Source organism: Vigna unguiculata, chromosome 8, assembly GCF_037176805.1.
Source record: "Vigna unguiculata cultivar grain cowpea cultivar isolate G323 ecotype 2 chromosome 8, ASM3717680v1, whole genome shotgun sequence".
Lineage (NCBI taxonomy): Eukaryota > Viridiplantae > Streptophyta > Magnoliopsida > Fabales > Fabaceae > Vigna > Vigna unguiculata.
The window spans coordinates 35,923,379-35,941,062 of record NC_140799.1 but is presented as its reverse complement, the minus strand read 5'-3'; the positions used below and the strand labels follow the sequence as shown (position 1 = coordinate 35,941,062).

Below are 17,684 nucleotides of genomic sequence, written 5' to 3'. Positions count from 1 at the left end.
AAGGACGAACCAAAAGACAACAGGTACCTTCAAATATTTCTGCGAACAAGCACATTCCTGCCACGTCATCGATCCGAGTGACCTTCGCATAATATATCTTCAGCCGTCGGATAACCATCATTCGCTTTATTCCTAGCCGTCCATTTTCCGAAAAGATGAACTAAGGATAGTTGTAATAGAGGCATGAAATATTTTCCTTTATCTTTTTAATTAAATTTATTTCCAATTTTTAATTTATTTATCGTCCTTTAAATTCAATCCTCAGATCTTTGCTAGAGTCATCCGTATCATACTCTTCACTTTCCTTAAATTTTTTTAACCTTCCTCTATTAAAGTTCGCAGATTTTTGGTGGGGTTCGTTGAGGGTACTGTGCAAGCTTTTCAACATCTTCACAACCTGCAACATCGATGGCCACTGAAGAGGTTAATAAACCTCAGTTACTTCCTCCATACCCCGAGGTAAAATTTTACACTAAAATTCAGATTCTATATTTGAGTTTTTTCTTACCATAAACAAATTTCCTACCAAAGCTTGTAGATTTCTCACTGATCTAACTGATCTATACATTTTCACCCACTTGGGTTTCTTGTTTTGCCCACCCTGTTCTATATTTAGCACTTCTGGAAAAGAAGTTAAGATTTTCGAGGAACTTAAGAAACCGAGAAAGAAAAAATGGTTTTTTGTATTATTGCAAACTCACGACACGAGTTGTGATTTTCCGATTACGTTTTTGTGAAAGTTATGTTTTGTTAACTTTGGGTGGTGTTGATGTAGCTGATACTGAAAGCGCTTGAAGCTCTGAGTGAACCAAGTGGATCCAGCAAATCAGCAATATCAAAGTACATAGAATCGACCTATGGTGAGTTACCAGACTCAACCGTTTTGGGGAATGAGCTGAACAAGATGAAAGAGAGTGGAGAACTCGTGTTCAATAAGAACAACTACATGAAAGCTGACCCAAGTGCGCCACCAAAGAGGGGCCGTGGAAGGCCACCGAAGCCCAAGGCCCCTGTGCCACCAGGCACCGTCGTGTCCCCGCCGCGGCCAAGGGGTCGTCCACCAAAGGACCCAAACGCGCCTCCGAAGTCTCCAAAGCCCAAGCCCACCCCTGGGAGTGGCAGGCCCAGGGGGAGGCCAAAGAAGATTCCTCGGTCTCCGGCAGCGGCGTATCCGGCCGCCGTATCCAGCGGAAGGCCCAGGGGTAGGCCTCCGAAGGTGAAGCCTCAGTTGACAGAAGTGAGCGTTGAGTCATAGAATTGTTTCTTTATTTGGGTGCCGAATGTAGTGTTCCTACTCTTTATAAGTGGTGGGTGTGATGTTAGATTCTGTGTTGATGTAATCTCGTTGTAAAATTATGTAGTGGTAGCTGACTTACTAAGAGCCTTTCTTGTTTGTCTTCCTTCCGAATTATCGAAAAAGAGAACATTATCTTGGGCTAATTCTCGTGTTCTAACTTGTGATGTAAAAGAAAAAAAAGGTTGTTGTTTGGGAATTAATGTGGTTATTTATCTGGGTAGATGTATATCTGTGCCAAAATACAATTAAAGGGAATGGGACAACGTGCAGGACCATAGAGACAGAAAAAAGGAGAAACTGGTAGTGATGATGTAATAAATTTGACCGTGTTTGATATCTGGACATGAACCTATGGAGGAACCTCGTACGACACAATCTGTATTCCCATGTTTCTGTGGATAAGACATCTCCAGCGTGGTGTGAAGTCGTTGTTGTTTCCTTGAAGGGGGAAAGAAGCCGGTCTGGTTTGACCGGCAAACCTAGTGCCTCTGTGTTGTTATCTTTCCATCATCTTAACTGTGAGGATGACATAAATTGGAAATGTCAGCAATGTAAAATTTATCGGCTTAGTCACATTCTGGGATTAAAACTTGTAGTTAAGTTATGTCGTGGAAATCGCGGTTTCAAATCTTTTAAAATATTTGCAGTATTCTCCATCTACAAAATATTTCAAGTTCTTTGATTGATGCTCCAACAAAATCAATTTTATCTTCATTATGAGTATTGCTTTTCTTGGAATGATTCCTAATATTGTAATTTCTCCCATCAAACGGTGACAAAACAAACAAATGTAAAACTTAGTGAGTGATGAGACAAAACTTAAAATAAAGTAGTAAAAAAGTTTAAAAAAATAGTAAATTGACTTGTCATCATTAAAATGTTATTACATGAATACATTAAACGGAAATTGTTTTGAGATTAGAACATTTTGGACCAAATGAAAAATAAAAAAAATGCCAAACGTTTGGCATTATGCAGAATGAAAATAGGTTTGGGCTCCCAAACGAAAAAACAATCACACCCATATACTTATGCATCTATCTTTAACAGAAAAGATAAAGTAGTTAATTAGTATATAGCTAACTATATTTAGTATTGCAATGTCCACTCTTATCTTCTAGTTTAGAAAAATTAAGTAACATTATTCGATTGTTAACTGTTTTATTTTATTTTATTTTATTGAAAAATTGAAGTTCATTCAACACATAAAAATAAGTTCATGAATCCATTTCCTTACGGAAGTATTTATAGAATACTCCAAATTTTATTATTTTCTTTCCCAACTATGTAAAGAGGTAAATGCATGTTCTTTTAATGGTCTATATATTATTTGTTTAAGGTTGGTAAAAAACTTAACGTAAAAATATTACTCATTCACAAAGCTTCACCATAAATAAAATTATATGGCCAAGTCTCGTATTATTTTTGCCTTTTTTTTTTCATATATAATTACAAATATGAGTTTTAGATCAAGAAAAAAATCCATTGTATTTTAACATTATTGTGTCTGAAAAATCTAAAAGTTGGATGAAATCTGAGAGGATTGAAGGCTACAGAGACACTAAAAAAAGAGAAGAAAATAAGGGAGACAAAAATAAAACAAGTTTTAGAAGCAAAGCCAATGTTGAAGATTTCACAATGTTTAGTCATGGACGGATACCCTGTGTGTGATTACAGTTTATTTTTCCTCTTAATTGCAGACTGAATTAGATCTATTTTCAGTAAAAAAAGAAGATAATTATAGGATTAAAATTATAGATTATCTATTATCTGATTGGATGAGGATCTTATACCAATTTCAACACTCAATCAAAAACCAAGTCAAGATATGAGTTTTTATATCGGGAATGGGTAATCAAATCTAGACCTACCTTTTTATTCTTAATTATATACGTATTGAAATAGTAGTGGAACTAATTTAATGGTAAAATTAGAAAAATAGTCGTGGACCTAATTTCATATTAGGAGTGATAAAATGGATTATCATGATTATTAATGAAAATAATAATTATTTTTATATTTTAAATTACTCTATTATAATTAATAATGTAATTTTTCAAGTATTGATGATTTAAGTTGGAATATTATTACATATTTACATTTTTCAAATTATATAATATATAAAAATAAATTTTATTAAAAAAAGATAAAGTTAACTTGTTCTGTCTCATTTCTAATCAATTAACATGATAGATTAGGTTAGATAGGTCACAATAGGTTGATAAGTTAAAAACTTCAATCTGATTTGTCAAATTTTGATGAACAGCATGCAAATTCAATCTCATTTTGAAATTCCTAATTCATATTAATAAAAGTAATCAAGATTAGTTTTATTGGTATTTGTCCAATTTTCACGTTTTCTAAATTTTAATCAATTAATGTTTTCACCAATATCAAATATCTACGTATTATTCTTCATTATAGGAATAAATATACTAATCTCACAAAAACAAATGAAAAGTAAAAACTAAAAGAAAAAAAATAAGAAAAAAAAGTGAAAAATGCACTTGTTTTAATTAAGTAAAAGATAGTAAAATATAAGATAAATTTATTTATTATTGAAATTTTATTCTAATTTATTTATTATTTTTAGTATTATTTTGCAATATAAAAATGTAAATAAAGTATTAAAGATATAATTGGACACAATATAAATATACGTAAATTATTATGTAAAAAGAATATCAATGAAACATTTATTATATCAAATGTGTCATCACAATTTAAAATTAAAATTTTGGGTAATGAATAGGCCGAGCCAATTTAGATTAAATTGGGTTGTAGGACTGGGCTAGATTCACTTTATTGGGCCTTTCTTCCTGCACCCCGTAGCCCCATGAAAACAACCTAAACTCCGTTTTCATGGCCTGTAGAATATCAGCTATTAGATCATTTTCAAAAGAAAAAAAAAGAAAGCCGATAGAGGCTTTCCATAATGTAAATTAACATAGGATTATTTTCCAAATTTATATTATAGATTATGTAATCTATAATGTAATTTTTGCATAAAGTTCAAAATGTAATTTGTAATTTGAATTGTTTTTCAAATTTTCATTATAGATTATACGATCCAAAATATAACTTTTATTATGGATTATACGGTTTGAAATATAATTTGCATTTTAAATTGTATTCTGAATTTATATTACGAATTATAAAATCTTGAAATATAAATTTTAATTATAGGTTATACAATATAAATGTATTTTGTATTCCAAAGTATATTTTAAATTTATATTATAGATTGTTTAATTTAAAATGTAAATTTGCATCACAAATTATATAATTTAGAATACAAATTTATATTTTGGATGGTATAAATTCAGAATGTGTAAAATAATATTTTTGAATTGTGAATTTTGTAATCCGAAGTATATGCATTGCATGATCCGAAACTATATGGGTACAATCAAAATTTAAAAAACTATGGGGGTGCAGGAAGAAAATATTGGGTACAGAAAGAAATTCCCAACTTATATCATGTATAAATTACTCTCGTGTTATGAGACTGTATGTTATATTTCATCAAGTATTTGATGTTCAATACTGTTGGTTCCATGTTCTTCAACTTCAATTACGGAAAATAATATGTTTGCAATTTGAAACAAAAATATCTATTATATATATATATATATATATATATATATATATATATATATATATATATATATATATATATATATATATATATATATATATATATATATATATATATATATATATATATATATATATATATATATATATATACTTCATCCCTTATAGATAAAAATATATCCATTTTTTTAGATAGATATATTTATTGATGAACGTAAGAAGGAAAATTCACGAAGATTTAATTACTAAATGAATAACTTATCCATAAATTATTTGCTGTGTGATAAATATCGTTTACCTTCTATTTATATTTAAAAGAAAATTAAAACAATTTTACTGTAACAATACTAATTTATCAAATAATTATTTATAATTAAAATGATGTAACAACAAAAGAAAAAAGTTAGATTTCTATCAAGTATTTTTGAAATAACATTATTAATGGAATCAAACCATTCACATTTATTATCTCACAACTTATCATATTTTGTAGGCTTATCATATTTCATAAGTATAAATGGAGGTGTTGATTGAAGTAATAAACTACATTATAGAGGAAGTGTGAAGAGACCATTTAATTCATGAGTAAAGAACACAAGAGCTTTTGTAAGCTTTTAGTAACGGATATCTTTATAATAATTAATTACTATACTTTTCAATTAAATTTCTTTATTATTTTATTCCTTTTATTATTATTTTATTTACTTAGTCATAATATTTTTTAAAAAATAATTAACTTTTTCTTAAATATTCAAACTATATCTAAATAAAATACGAGACATGAGTAAAAATGTAATAATTTTAAATCGTATTTGTAAAGTAAAGATAAAATAATATAATTTAAAAAAAAAATTCAGATGTTACAACTTAACCCTTCCACCCCTAATCCTATGACTCGCCTACCAAAAAGGTTTTAAAATGTTAGATGTATCAATAGAGAAATATAGTTAAAAACTGAAAAAAAAATTATGAAAATCATCTTAAAATCTTTAAAAAGAAGAAGTGAATATTATGTTTGATAAATCAAACATAAAAAACAGTTATCACATATTTAACAAATTAATTAAATAATTAAAGAGAAAAATAAATAAAAAATAGGTGAGGATTAAAATTACTATAAATGATTATTAAAATATAAGTGGGGATGATATACGGATTTGACTATCTCATATTCATCCACAAATTAAAAAGTTCATCTCCATTTTTATTGGATGTAGAATTTTTCTCCCACCTCTATTAGCAAATGAATATACACATTTTGCTCTCACACTCACTCATTTACTGTTTCAAATATTAATTAAATATTTTATTTATCAAAAATAAAAATCACAATAAAAAGAAATCATATTATCAAATTTTAAATGTCAAAAGATACATATTTTTGTATTGTCAAATATCAAGAAAAAAAATTATAATCGTATAAATATAAAATAAAAGATTAAATAAAAAAGAATAAAATTAAATAATTATATAAAACGGTAAAAATGATCGTAAGTACAGAAATAAGGAAAATAATTTTATATAAGTTTTTTTTAGGTTATTTGATAAATTAAAGGGAGAGGAATAGGAAAATGAAACATGTATAGGCACCCATACCATAAATAAAACCATGATAAATAATAATTCCTCGAAATTGTTTGTAAACATTATTTTTAGCGAGGATATAATGAAAGGTATGGGTTTAATTCATATAAAAAAATAATAAATTTTAACTTATTATGAAAAAGTTGTTTAGCATTAATTTAAAAGGAAAGGTAATTATGTCAATAAATTAATCGAGTTACGGAATAAGAAAAATATATTCATATATTCATATTAGAGTTATCATAGGCTATAATTTATTTTAAATTACTTCAATATTAATGAGCTGAAGTTAAAATAATTATTCTAAGATGCGTTTCTTTTCAATTTTATCAATGTTCACCCTCGTTTATTATATTTTATTCATATTGTATATATAACAAAATAAAACACTATAAATTATGTATAAAAAAATAAAACATTCAATGACTAAGTTAAGTGTCCAAAAACTAAAAGGCGATAATATAATAAATCCCTTGCATCGAATAAGGAGGGGAATATATAATTAAGTTGTGTTAATAAATTTTTTCAGTTAGTACATAATTAGGGATGATAGAAGGGTTTTGACCATCTCATCTTCTTCATTCTCATATTTAATGATTATAAAATTTTGTATCTTCTTTATTTTCACGAGAAACTTTATACATATAATCATGTCCGAACACCATCTTTTAATGTTTTAAATACTAATTATTTTTTTAATAAAAACATAAAATATTTAATGATTATAAAATTTGGTCAAATTTTTATTTTTACGAGAAACTATATACACATAATCATGTCCGAAGACGATCTTTTACTGTTTTTAAGTACTAATTAAAAAAAAAATTAACAAAAAAATAAAAATTACAATAAAAGAAAGATGCCATTATCTAGTATTTAATATTAAAATCATATATTTTTTTCTTTTTCCGATAATGCCAATCATAAAAAAAAAACTACAATTACATAAATATAAAATAGCAATTGATAAAAAGTTAAACATTATGGGTAAAAATATTAAACAGGTATCTTAAAAATAAGTTAGAAAATTAAAATCGAAGAAAATTTAATATAAATTTGTTAAATCACTTAATAAATAAAATATTAAAGTAGTAATTTGATTCCTGTAATTAGATTTATAAATCAATTTAATTTTTATATTTTATTTTACTTAATTGAGTTTCAATATTTATTAAATACTCAATTTGATTTGTTTCAATAAATTGAAGTTAATACAAATTAAAGAGTAAAATTTAGATAATATTTTATCTTGAAATCCCTCTATTTTTTTTCCTCCACCTTCGTGTACAACCTTCCTCCACCTCTCAATAAGTATTCCACTATGCATCATTTTCAGAAGAAAAAGCATCATTGCATTAAAAGGATAACGATATTTATGCAATTTCAAAAGCAAAATTCTCACCGGAGCATAGTAACATAATTTAAAATCTCATTTTTTTTTTTAACTACACTTGGTGATAATCTAGAATCTTAATTTTGTTTTCTTTTAACTACACTTGGTAGAAGAAGGTGGTAGGAGGTGGAGGAAAGGATAACTCGGAGGAGTTTCAAGATAAAAGATACACATGTTAACATCAATTTAATGGGAAGCAGCACATTGACTCACCTTAACAAATATTGGGCCCTATTGAGGAAACAAAATTGTAAGACCAAAGTGAATCATATACTTAAATGTAAGAACCAAATTACTAGGTAAGCCTAAATTAAATGTAATTTGGTAATTGAAAACAAGGCCGGATACCACAAGGGAGACGAAACAATTAGATTGACTTTTCAATCTTGTGTCCTACCTTTTCAATTTTATAATTCTATTTTAAATTTTGTAAATGAGTTTAAGTATCTTTTATACCAATTTTAATTTTATTATTTTCTTTTTATTGACAATTAAAGTATCAATATATATAATTGGATAAACAAATAAATTAAGCATTCAAACTTGTTGAACAATATTCTAATTTTAAAAAATATCAAATTATCAACCTACAAAAGTAGAACTAACAAATAATTATAAGAAAAAATTTTAAAAAATGGTAGAAAATTAATATAGGTTGGTGGATCATGGTTAACTCACCAACAATTTGACTCAAACTTATTTAATCCATAAGTAAAATGAGTCGGGTTGAGTTTGACCCACATGTAAACAAAAGAATTTTTTCCGACTCAACTTGGCTAAAAAATGTGGTGAGCTAGAACTCATTGTCAAGTCAAGTAGAGTTAGACAAACGTTGGATCGAGTTAAGTTAAGTCACATTGGACTCACGTTAGACTGAGTTGTCAAGTTTACCTCAAACTTTGTTGAGTTAAGTCTACCTCAGATTAAGACAAGTCAGGTCCAATTTAATAAAGTCAAGTCAAATAAAGTTAGTTTCACAACTAGTCGAGTCGTGACAAATCCACATTGTATTGTGTAGAGTCAATCTCACTTCTAACTGAGTTAGGACCCACCTCCGACTAAGTTGGTTTGGATCCCACCTCTGATTCTAATATAAGTTTATTTTTATCATTGCCTAACATAGTCTTATTGTCGCCTTCTTCTACCAACCACATTTTAAGTCAATTTATCTAAGTTTTGTAATTTCTTTTTCACTTGTATAAACATGTGAATGTAGGTCGTTTAGATATATAATAACTTTTATCATATCACGATTACCAACTATATCATGCATTATTGGTTCATTATCGAGAGAAATAAATTTACATAAAATGAATTATTCATTTATAATGCTTTACCATGTCACAACTTATTTTTCCAAGTCTCATCTTTTTACCTCCTTTGCATATATAATCATAAGTCGGATTTTCAAAACTAGAAAAAAAAATCATTATATTTTAACTTTATATTTTTATGAAGAATCTAAAACTCGAATGAAATTTTGGAGGATTGGGAGATGAAGAGAGAGAGAAAAAAATAATAGAGAGGAAATAAATAATTAAAGTTTTAGAAGCAAAAGCAAATGTTGAAGATTTCACAATGTTTATTGATGGATGGACATAAATGCTTTATCAGTTCATTCTCAGTTTCTTATAGAGTTTGATCTTCCTTTCATTAATCGCCACACTCGCCACCAGGTCCCCCGAATTGGAGAGAATTTCCAACATCTCTTCCTAGAGCTCCAAAGTGTTGGGCATTAAAACAATTGGGTTTGTCGGCTAGTGTCTCTGTCATGTCTGTGTCGGGTTCTAAATCTTTTCTTACTTGATCTTGAATGGAGATAAACTTAAAGTAGGCGGCATGAACAAAGTTCTGATCTGGAAAATATCCAGATCCCATTTGAGGACTGGGAATGCCATGATGAGTCATTGTTCTCCCACCCCATCCCACTCGTTCTGCCGAGCTCATGTTTGAGAATAATTTTGCTGGATAATATCCAATATCTCGCCCAGCAATATTCAACCACCAATTTTCAGTTTGTGGGTCCTGAAAATGTATATTGTGTTTGTCAATTACATAACATTATTTTTAACATTTTATAGTGAAAGTTGTATATAGTTGATTGTGAAGTTGTATAGGAATCAACATGACCATAGTAATAGAAATTGTAGACTCAATTGATGTGTTTCCGTAGATAGATGTCTTGGACATGCGTGAACCAATGTAATGAAACTGATTAACTTGGACAAAACCTGAACATTGAAGATCGTAACATCCTGTATGCTTGAAATTATCTGACTGTAACATTTATGAATAAAATTATCATATAGCATAATGTATCTTTATAGGGTTAGTAAGGATCTTAACTAGAGAAAAGAAAGTAAAGACTAGAAACAAATAAATAAATCTTTTCTTACTGTCCATGCCGAGAAGATATGAGTTCCAGTATCACCACGATATATTAGGGGAGCCACCTTTAACACAAATTAAATAATAAGTATAGATTAAAACTCAATAAATGTAAAAGGGTATAATTGCTTAATAAGAAAAAATAATGAATTAAATATGTTTTTATTCACAAATTATTATTAAAAATTGTGTTTTGTTCTTAAATTAAATTATAAAATATTTAGTCATTGCATTTTATGAATACTATAAAAAACATTCTCTCGACAAATGGTATGTGGAGTGTTTTTCATGTGATAAACAAAGTTTTGCCATGAACTATAATATAATGTCCACATGTCATTTGATGAAAAAAAATGTTTTATTTGACTTTCATAATTGTAGGTACAAAATACTTTATAATTTAGTTCACAATATTTTATATTAGTTTGGAAACAAACATATTTAACCTAAAGATAACTATATCAATCAAAACTCACATGCCACCCGAAAGCGATTTTGTTATTTCCTCCGTTCTCAACCCATATATGAGAAATGCTTTCTTGATTATTCTTCATGAGTCTTGGATTATAAATGTTGTTTGATCCCTTAACTTTATAAAAGGGACCATAACTTGGTTTAACATATATTTCTGCCATCTACAAAATTGAATCAAATAATGATTCAAATAAAAAAAATGAGACATCCACAACATTGAATTAAATAATGATTCAAATAAAAAGAATGAGACAAAGACATTATGTAGAAATACAATTAAAAAAGATCTGAAATACAAGAAAAAATTTACATGAAGGCCGGGAACATCTTGAACCATGCTTTGATTATAGAATGATGATCTTCTTTGAATGAGACAATCTTTTGTTGTTCTCCGAATGGGAACAGTTCCCCTTGGACATTTTTCTTTCTGAAGTTCAAATATGAGTTGATTCGATGATTTTTTCATACTTGTCTTCTCAAATGAGTTTCGAAAGCTAGGTTTTCTCTGTAAATAAATAGAACAAATGTTATAAAAAAATTGACTACAAATTAACCCTAATTGAAGATATTAAGAAAATAGGATGTACCTGTAATTTGTGGTCTTTTAATAAAGGATGATCAAATGCTAGTTGTTTATAAATATCAACGCAATCAACGACATATCCAAACTCTGTGTATCAAATTCAAAATACATAATATATAAAAATATTAATTATCCATATAAAGTAGAAGAATAGAATGAAATAGAAGAAGAATATGTACTTGAATACTTTTCACTGAGGGTTTGTTAATGACTTGTAATTGTCTTTCTATCTCAAAATCATCTATGAGAGTAGCATGAACTCTATGACTATCATGGCTATTTACCAACCAAAATACAAAGAACAATATCTTGATCATTTCTTATGCAGAATCCTTCTATCTATCAAATAAAATGAGTGCCTATTGGATCAGCTTATGAAATAGCCTCTTTATAATCCATAGCATTCAAGAAAACATTAAATGAGTGGAGGATAAATGGATTACATGAACCAACAATAAAAAAATTGATGAGTCATAAATGATTACTATATTTATTGCTAAAAATATTGCTTTTTATTATAAGGGAGGAGTTATAATTAATTTATTACGTTTAATAGAGTTATGTCATTTGAGAAATTGCATAATGAAATATAATAGTTTGCATTTCTAACAAATGAATAAAATCAAACTAATTATAATTAATTGTTATACAATGTCATTGTGGAGGGATGAATTGCAATTATTATGTTTTAAATTATTTATTGATTACAATTTAGATATTGTTTTGAAATTTGTTGTTTCCTAAATTGGGATCATGGAGGAATTACAGTTAACTAATATGTTCAATATTACCTTCATTAATCTTTATTACAGAGAACTTTTAATTAATTATATTTTAAATAATTATATTAATAACAATTTTATAGACATTGCATATTAAACTTTTTGTCTTGGTATTCACGAGGATTTAAAGTTGACAAATAAATAGTAGGAACAATTTCAATTTGGAGAAAAATATTTATTTATACTTAAGAAAAATGAGAAGGGATTAACAAGATGAAATTTGAGTTCTTATAATCTTTTTATCTATCATGAACTTATTTGAAAATTTGTGTTTTTGTAATTTAGAATTTTAAAAAGAAAAAATGAAAACTCATTTTTCTAAAAAAAATGGTAGATATGTCTATCATACTCTGTATATTTCATAAAATGAATTATTTACAACGCTCAAAATTTTACATTAATTTTTAATAAGTAATATTTAATTTTACAACAAATTCAGTATATATAAAATAATAAAAAACGTGAGTAAATTCTTATTCAGTAATATTTATTTACCACAATTTTAGAATAATTCCAATATATTTAAAATATCTATATCTTCTTTTTATATTAGTAAATGCTATAATTCTCTTTATAACGGTTTTTGTTAATCCATACACAAGAAATATAAAGAGTGTTATTTTTTATAACTATTTAATAAAAATATTATTTTTCATAACCGTTAAGTAGTCGTTTTTCACTAACATTAATACAAATATTAATAAATGTATTCAATATTAAATATGTCATTTTGAATATTGATAATTAAATGATACGAGACTATACAGAAGATTAGAAGTTTTAATTGAAATTATTAATTTAAATATTTTTCACAAAAGAAAGTTTACCTATATGAGAGTCTAGAAAATAATTTAAATTTATTATTTATTTTCAAATAGTAAAATATTTTAATAATAAAAAGTCAAAACTATAAATAAATTTTATAATAACTCAAATTCATTTTATAAAATTACTATCTTTCTAAACTTTTTTCTTAATTTTGAGCGTCATCAAGTCATATTTTTTTATTAAATCATTTCATTCTCATAGAAAAATTTCAAATATATCTCCTTCTTTTTATTAATTAAGTTGTTATTTTGGAAAATTTATTGCTTAATATCTATAATGTATAAATTCTAAAAATAAAATTACTCTATTTTTGAGTTGTTACAACCTATTAATCATTTACTCGAAGTAAATAAATAATAGAAGAAATATATTAATATTTTTTACTGTGATTTATTTTTTCAGAACATATAAACACATATTTCAACAAGAGAAGTTGATGAGGTGAAATAAATGGAAGTGAAATAATGCAAAATCAGATTTTACAATTGAGAGAAGGAAACCTTATTAATATTAAGAATATTTTAAAATTTGAAAAATTAATTAAATCACAAAAAATTAATAAATACTGAATTGAATGTTCTTAAGTTTGTTAGAGACTCGAACTTAATTAAATATTTACTTTATTTAACTTATTTTCAAAAGAAGCATAACACTAAATACTCATCTACATTGTGTAGATTTTCTATGTTTTCATTTGTCTATGGTTCATTAATTAATTAATTTATTAAAAATGATTTATTAACCTATTTATCTTGAGCTTTATTCATATTAATTATTGATTTATTGATGTATTTGTAATTGTAATTTATTTTCATAAAGTAATGTGAATGATGGGTTTTTTTCCCATAATGGTGTAATTTATTTATGCAATTATCAAAATGGTGCAAATTTCTTTTAAATTCCAGTGAAGGGTAAGTCGTGCCAAGATGGTGCAGTTTCACAATAAAGAAGTCCTGCCAACATCAGACAATTTTAATTAAAATAAGCTGAATTCGTGCTAACATGGAGAAACTTCTGTGTTGTTGAGAAGTCGTGCCATTATATGACAAGACTTTCCTTGTTATGAAGTGGTCTCATTATGACAAGACTTTGGTTTCGACGAAGTAATTAATTTAAGTGAAGTCGTCTCTGTTTGTGACGACTTCATAAAAGATATTGAAGTCTCTGCGATTTGGGACGACTTTAGCACAACTTAATCAAAGTCGTCTCACTTTGGCACGACTTCTTCAGGTCGAAGTCGTGTCATTTTCGCACGACTTAATTTTTAAAAAAAGTGCTCTAATTTAGAAAATTATGATTAAAATTGCACCATTTGGGGAAAAAAACCTTAATGATATTGTATTTTAACGATATAATAACTTAGCTTTTTTATGTATGTTTTTATCTTTTTAATTTGTAATTATAATTGTACTTTTTAAATTATTAGAAATTTAATTTCTCCATGTGGTATTTTGATCAATGTGTTAATTAATTTCATTTATTTTATCAATTGATATCAATATTAATACATCGGAAAATAGAATCCAATTGTATACAAATAATTTAATAAATAAAATGAGATTTGAAATGGAGTAAAATAAAATTCATGAATTTGTCAAAATAATTTACAATGCATATGTTTAATTAGTGATTAGAAAAACGTAAAATGAATAACAAAAAATCATACATCATTTTCAATTTATTCAACTTATTTGTATTTTTTTTATATGAGGCCAATTATTAAACTATTTACAATTTCTTATTTTGAGACAAACATCGAGTTTTAAATATGAGTTTGTGTTAAAATATGATGATCATACTAAATGAGTTAAGTAAACATCTGATCCTTGTATTTTTAAATAATGTACTATATTTTTATATATTTTGACATGATTTATTATTTACAATGTTTTGCATTATCTTTGTATTTTTACATACATTTTTTTTTAAATTTATCTTTTGTAATTATACATAGTCTATTTTTTACATTTCATTTATATTGTTCAACTTTTATATTCAATATCATTATCATTTTTATTATTAGAAGTTTACCATTTATATGTTTCTACGTTGTTTTACTAATATTTTATTTAAAATTGAATTTGAGTTCTTAATTATGGTTAACTCAATCTTAATATATTATTTAAAATAATTATATAGAATATATTTTTATTAAAAATATATATAAATAATTATCAGTTTTATAGATAATCATTAGTCTTTGACTGATATCTTAGGTATTTCGTAATTAGTGGCTCCTCTTTCTAATCTTAACTTTTTTTTTTGTTTCTATTCACAACATAACCTTTGAATCTCATCTAGCCAACTTAAGTAAACTTTCTTTGTAAATTAAAAGTAGTATAGCAAAATATAATTTGGAAAATTCATACAAATTAGCTTATAAAGAAACTATAAACTGTTTTTGCACACATACACATACACACTCTCATCAAACAAAATATCAAATGCACTTTTATTTTGAGTCAAAAGAGTTCATTGGTTTAATAGTTTCTTTCTAAATCACTATGCCATGCTTTCATTTTCTCTCACTGTTCATGCTTTGGTATTTTATTTATTTATTTAGATTTTATCATTACACAGTCTCACTTGAGAAAATAATCTAAGTAAAAATAGGATTATATATATTTTCATATTGTAGATATGAGTATTTAAGTTGATTAGGTTCAGGAGTTAAAATAAAAACGTTTTTAATAAACAAACTCATTATATAAAAAATATGAAAATTTATAAGTAAAAATAGTTAATTAGTGTTGGTTGTATTCTTATTTCATGTCTCAAATCTTATTTATTTTAGCTTAATAATTTTGGAATGATTTTAGTGTAATTAAGGGTTTTTGTCTAACTTTCCAAACAAAAATCTTATTCTAGTTAATGATTAACATAAGGCTCAACTATTATTGGTCTCACATTTTGTCTATTTTATTTGATTTAATTCTTATTTTTTTAAATATTTTAAAAAGTTTTAGTTTTGTAAATTATGATTAATTTGGTTCTTTTTGGTGATAATGTTTAAATTGTTAGTGGAAGGTGAACCGTGACTATTACTGTCATTTCATATTTTTTTTAATTTTAATTTGTTTTTTATTTGTTTTAATATTTTTAATATATTTTTTAATTTTGATTCTCCATGTGTCAATTTAACATTGTGACATTACGTGTCAAACTAGGTCACTGTCACGTCATGTCTTATATTCAATTGAGTTATAATTTTCGTTAATTTTGTTTAATTTAGTCTTAATTTTAATTAATTTTGTTTACTATTCAGTCATAATTTTGTCTCTTTCTACATGGAACAAATTTAATTTTTATTTAAATGTTATACATTATTTTTATTAAAGTTCGCATTTATATTAAATATTTATTTGTTATTTTAAAATTAGAAGGAAAATTCTTTGTTATTTTTTAAAGTTAGAAGGGAAATTCTTCATTATTTTTAAAATGATAAGGAAAATTCTTAAATATTTTTAAAATTAGAAGGAAATTTCTTCATTATTTTTAAAATTAGAAGAAAATTTTTTCATTATTTTTAATATTAGTAGGAAATTTTTCATTATTTTTAAAATTAGAAGAAAAATTAATCATTATTTTTAAACCAACTATAAACCTATTTTTTACATGCAGAAAAGATCAAACATAAATATTATAATTTATTTCCAATAATATAATTATGGTTGATTTAACAATAATGAAATAAATATTTAATGTAAATTTAAATTTTAATAAAAATTCCAGTATAACATTTATATAAAAATTAAATTTAATCAATTTGAAGAAGGACAAAATTGAGATAAAATTGAATAAAATTAACAAAAAATGAGACTGAATGGAATATAAGACACATTACATTGACACATGGCAATGATATTAACTTGACATGTGACAGTGACACTGGCTTAACATGTGACACTGACACTACCTTGTATTATGATGCTGACTTGATACGCGGACAACTTTTTTAAAATAAAAAAATATTAACAAAAAATTTAAAAAATTCACGAAATGACATATGACAATCCATGTTCACCTTCTGTTAATAATTTAATTATCATCACAAAAAAGACCAAATTAACCACAATTTACAAAAAAATAGTATTTTTTGAATATTTCAAAAATATGAGGACCAAATTGAACAAATTTCAACCATCAATGTATTTAAACCTAAATATAATTTAATGAATGTCTATTTTTTATAAGGCTATGGAGGCTTATTTGCAGGGTTTTTTTTATGTAGTTAGGAAGAAGATACTTAATTGTACTTAACATAATCTATATGTACAATGTTTATTTATTTTTTATTTTTATAGAGTTTTGTTAAGACTTTGGCAAGTGTACCAAGTCGCGCAAGTAGTAACCGGTAAGACCGGGATATCGTTTCCCAAGAGACTCGTGTATACTAATTAATTGCGTAATTAGTGACTAATTTAAACTAATGAATAAATCCATATTTTGAGTTTTAATGTATGAAATTAAACTTTGCATAAATAATTAAAATTGAACTTTGAAAGTTAAAGGCACTTAGTGAGTGGAAAAGATTAGAAATGATATGACTTGATATTGCCGGGGTTAGAATTCACCAACTATGCTCTCATGCAACTACAATTTAACATCCTCTTCATTAATATGCTAATGCCAACCCACAAAATTACTCAAACCCTAATTCCTTAAAAGATTGAGCCTAAATTTCCTTATTAAAAAAAATCAATTCCTTGAACTCTTAATAAGCAAATTTGCTTTATGCACAAAGGCTTAAGACAACCA

General features: G+C 25.9%; 2 protein-coding genes across 3 annotated transcripts; one reads left to right on the top strand and one right to left on the bottom strand.

Moving 5' to 3' along the window:
- The first annotated feature begins 229 nt into the window (after window positions 1–229).
- On the top strand, window positions 230–1,440 carry LOC114193059 (HMG-Y-related protein A). Its single transcript, XM_028082759.2, has 2 exons — window positions 230–459; window positions 776–1,440. The coding sequence occupies exons 1-2, from the start codon at window positions 409–411 to the stop codon at window positions 1,253–1,255; spliced, it is 531 nt and encodes a 176-aa protein (XP_027938560.1). The 5' UTR covers window positions 230–408; the 3' UTR covers window positions 1,256–1,440.
- An 8,028-nt stretch (window positions 1,441–9,468) lies between these two features.
- LOC114195116 (protein neprosin-like) lies at window positions 9,469–11,633 on the bottom strand. 2 transcript variants are annotated; one of them, XM_085665361.1, is made up of 7 exons: window positions 11,496–11,633; window positions 11,321–11,401; window positions 11,044–11,238; window positions 10,736–10,894; window positions 10,268–10,324; window positions 10,002–10,148; window positions 9,469–9,896 (listed from the first exon to the last, which is right to left on the bottom strand). In XM_085665361.1, the coding sequence occupies exons 1-7, from the start codon at window positions 11,631–11,633 to the stop codon at window positions 9,525–9,527; spliced, it is 1,149 nt and encodes a 382-aa protein (XP_085521487.1). In that variant the 3' UTR covers window positions 9,469–9,524. The 2 variants fall into 2 exon arrangements, with proteins under 2 accessions (XP_085521487.1, XP_085521486.1); XM_085665360.1 differs by having other exon boundaries at window positions 11,321–11,409; window positions 11,498–11,633.
- Window positions 11,634–17,684: the final 6,051 nt, after the last annotated feature.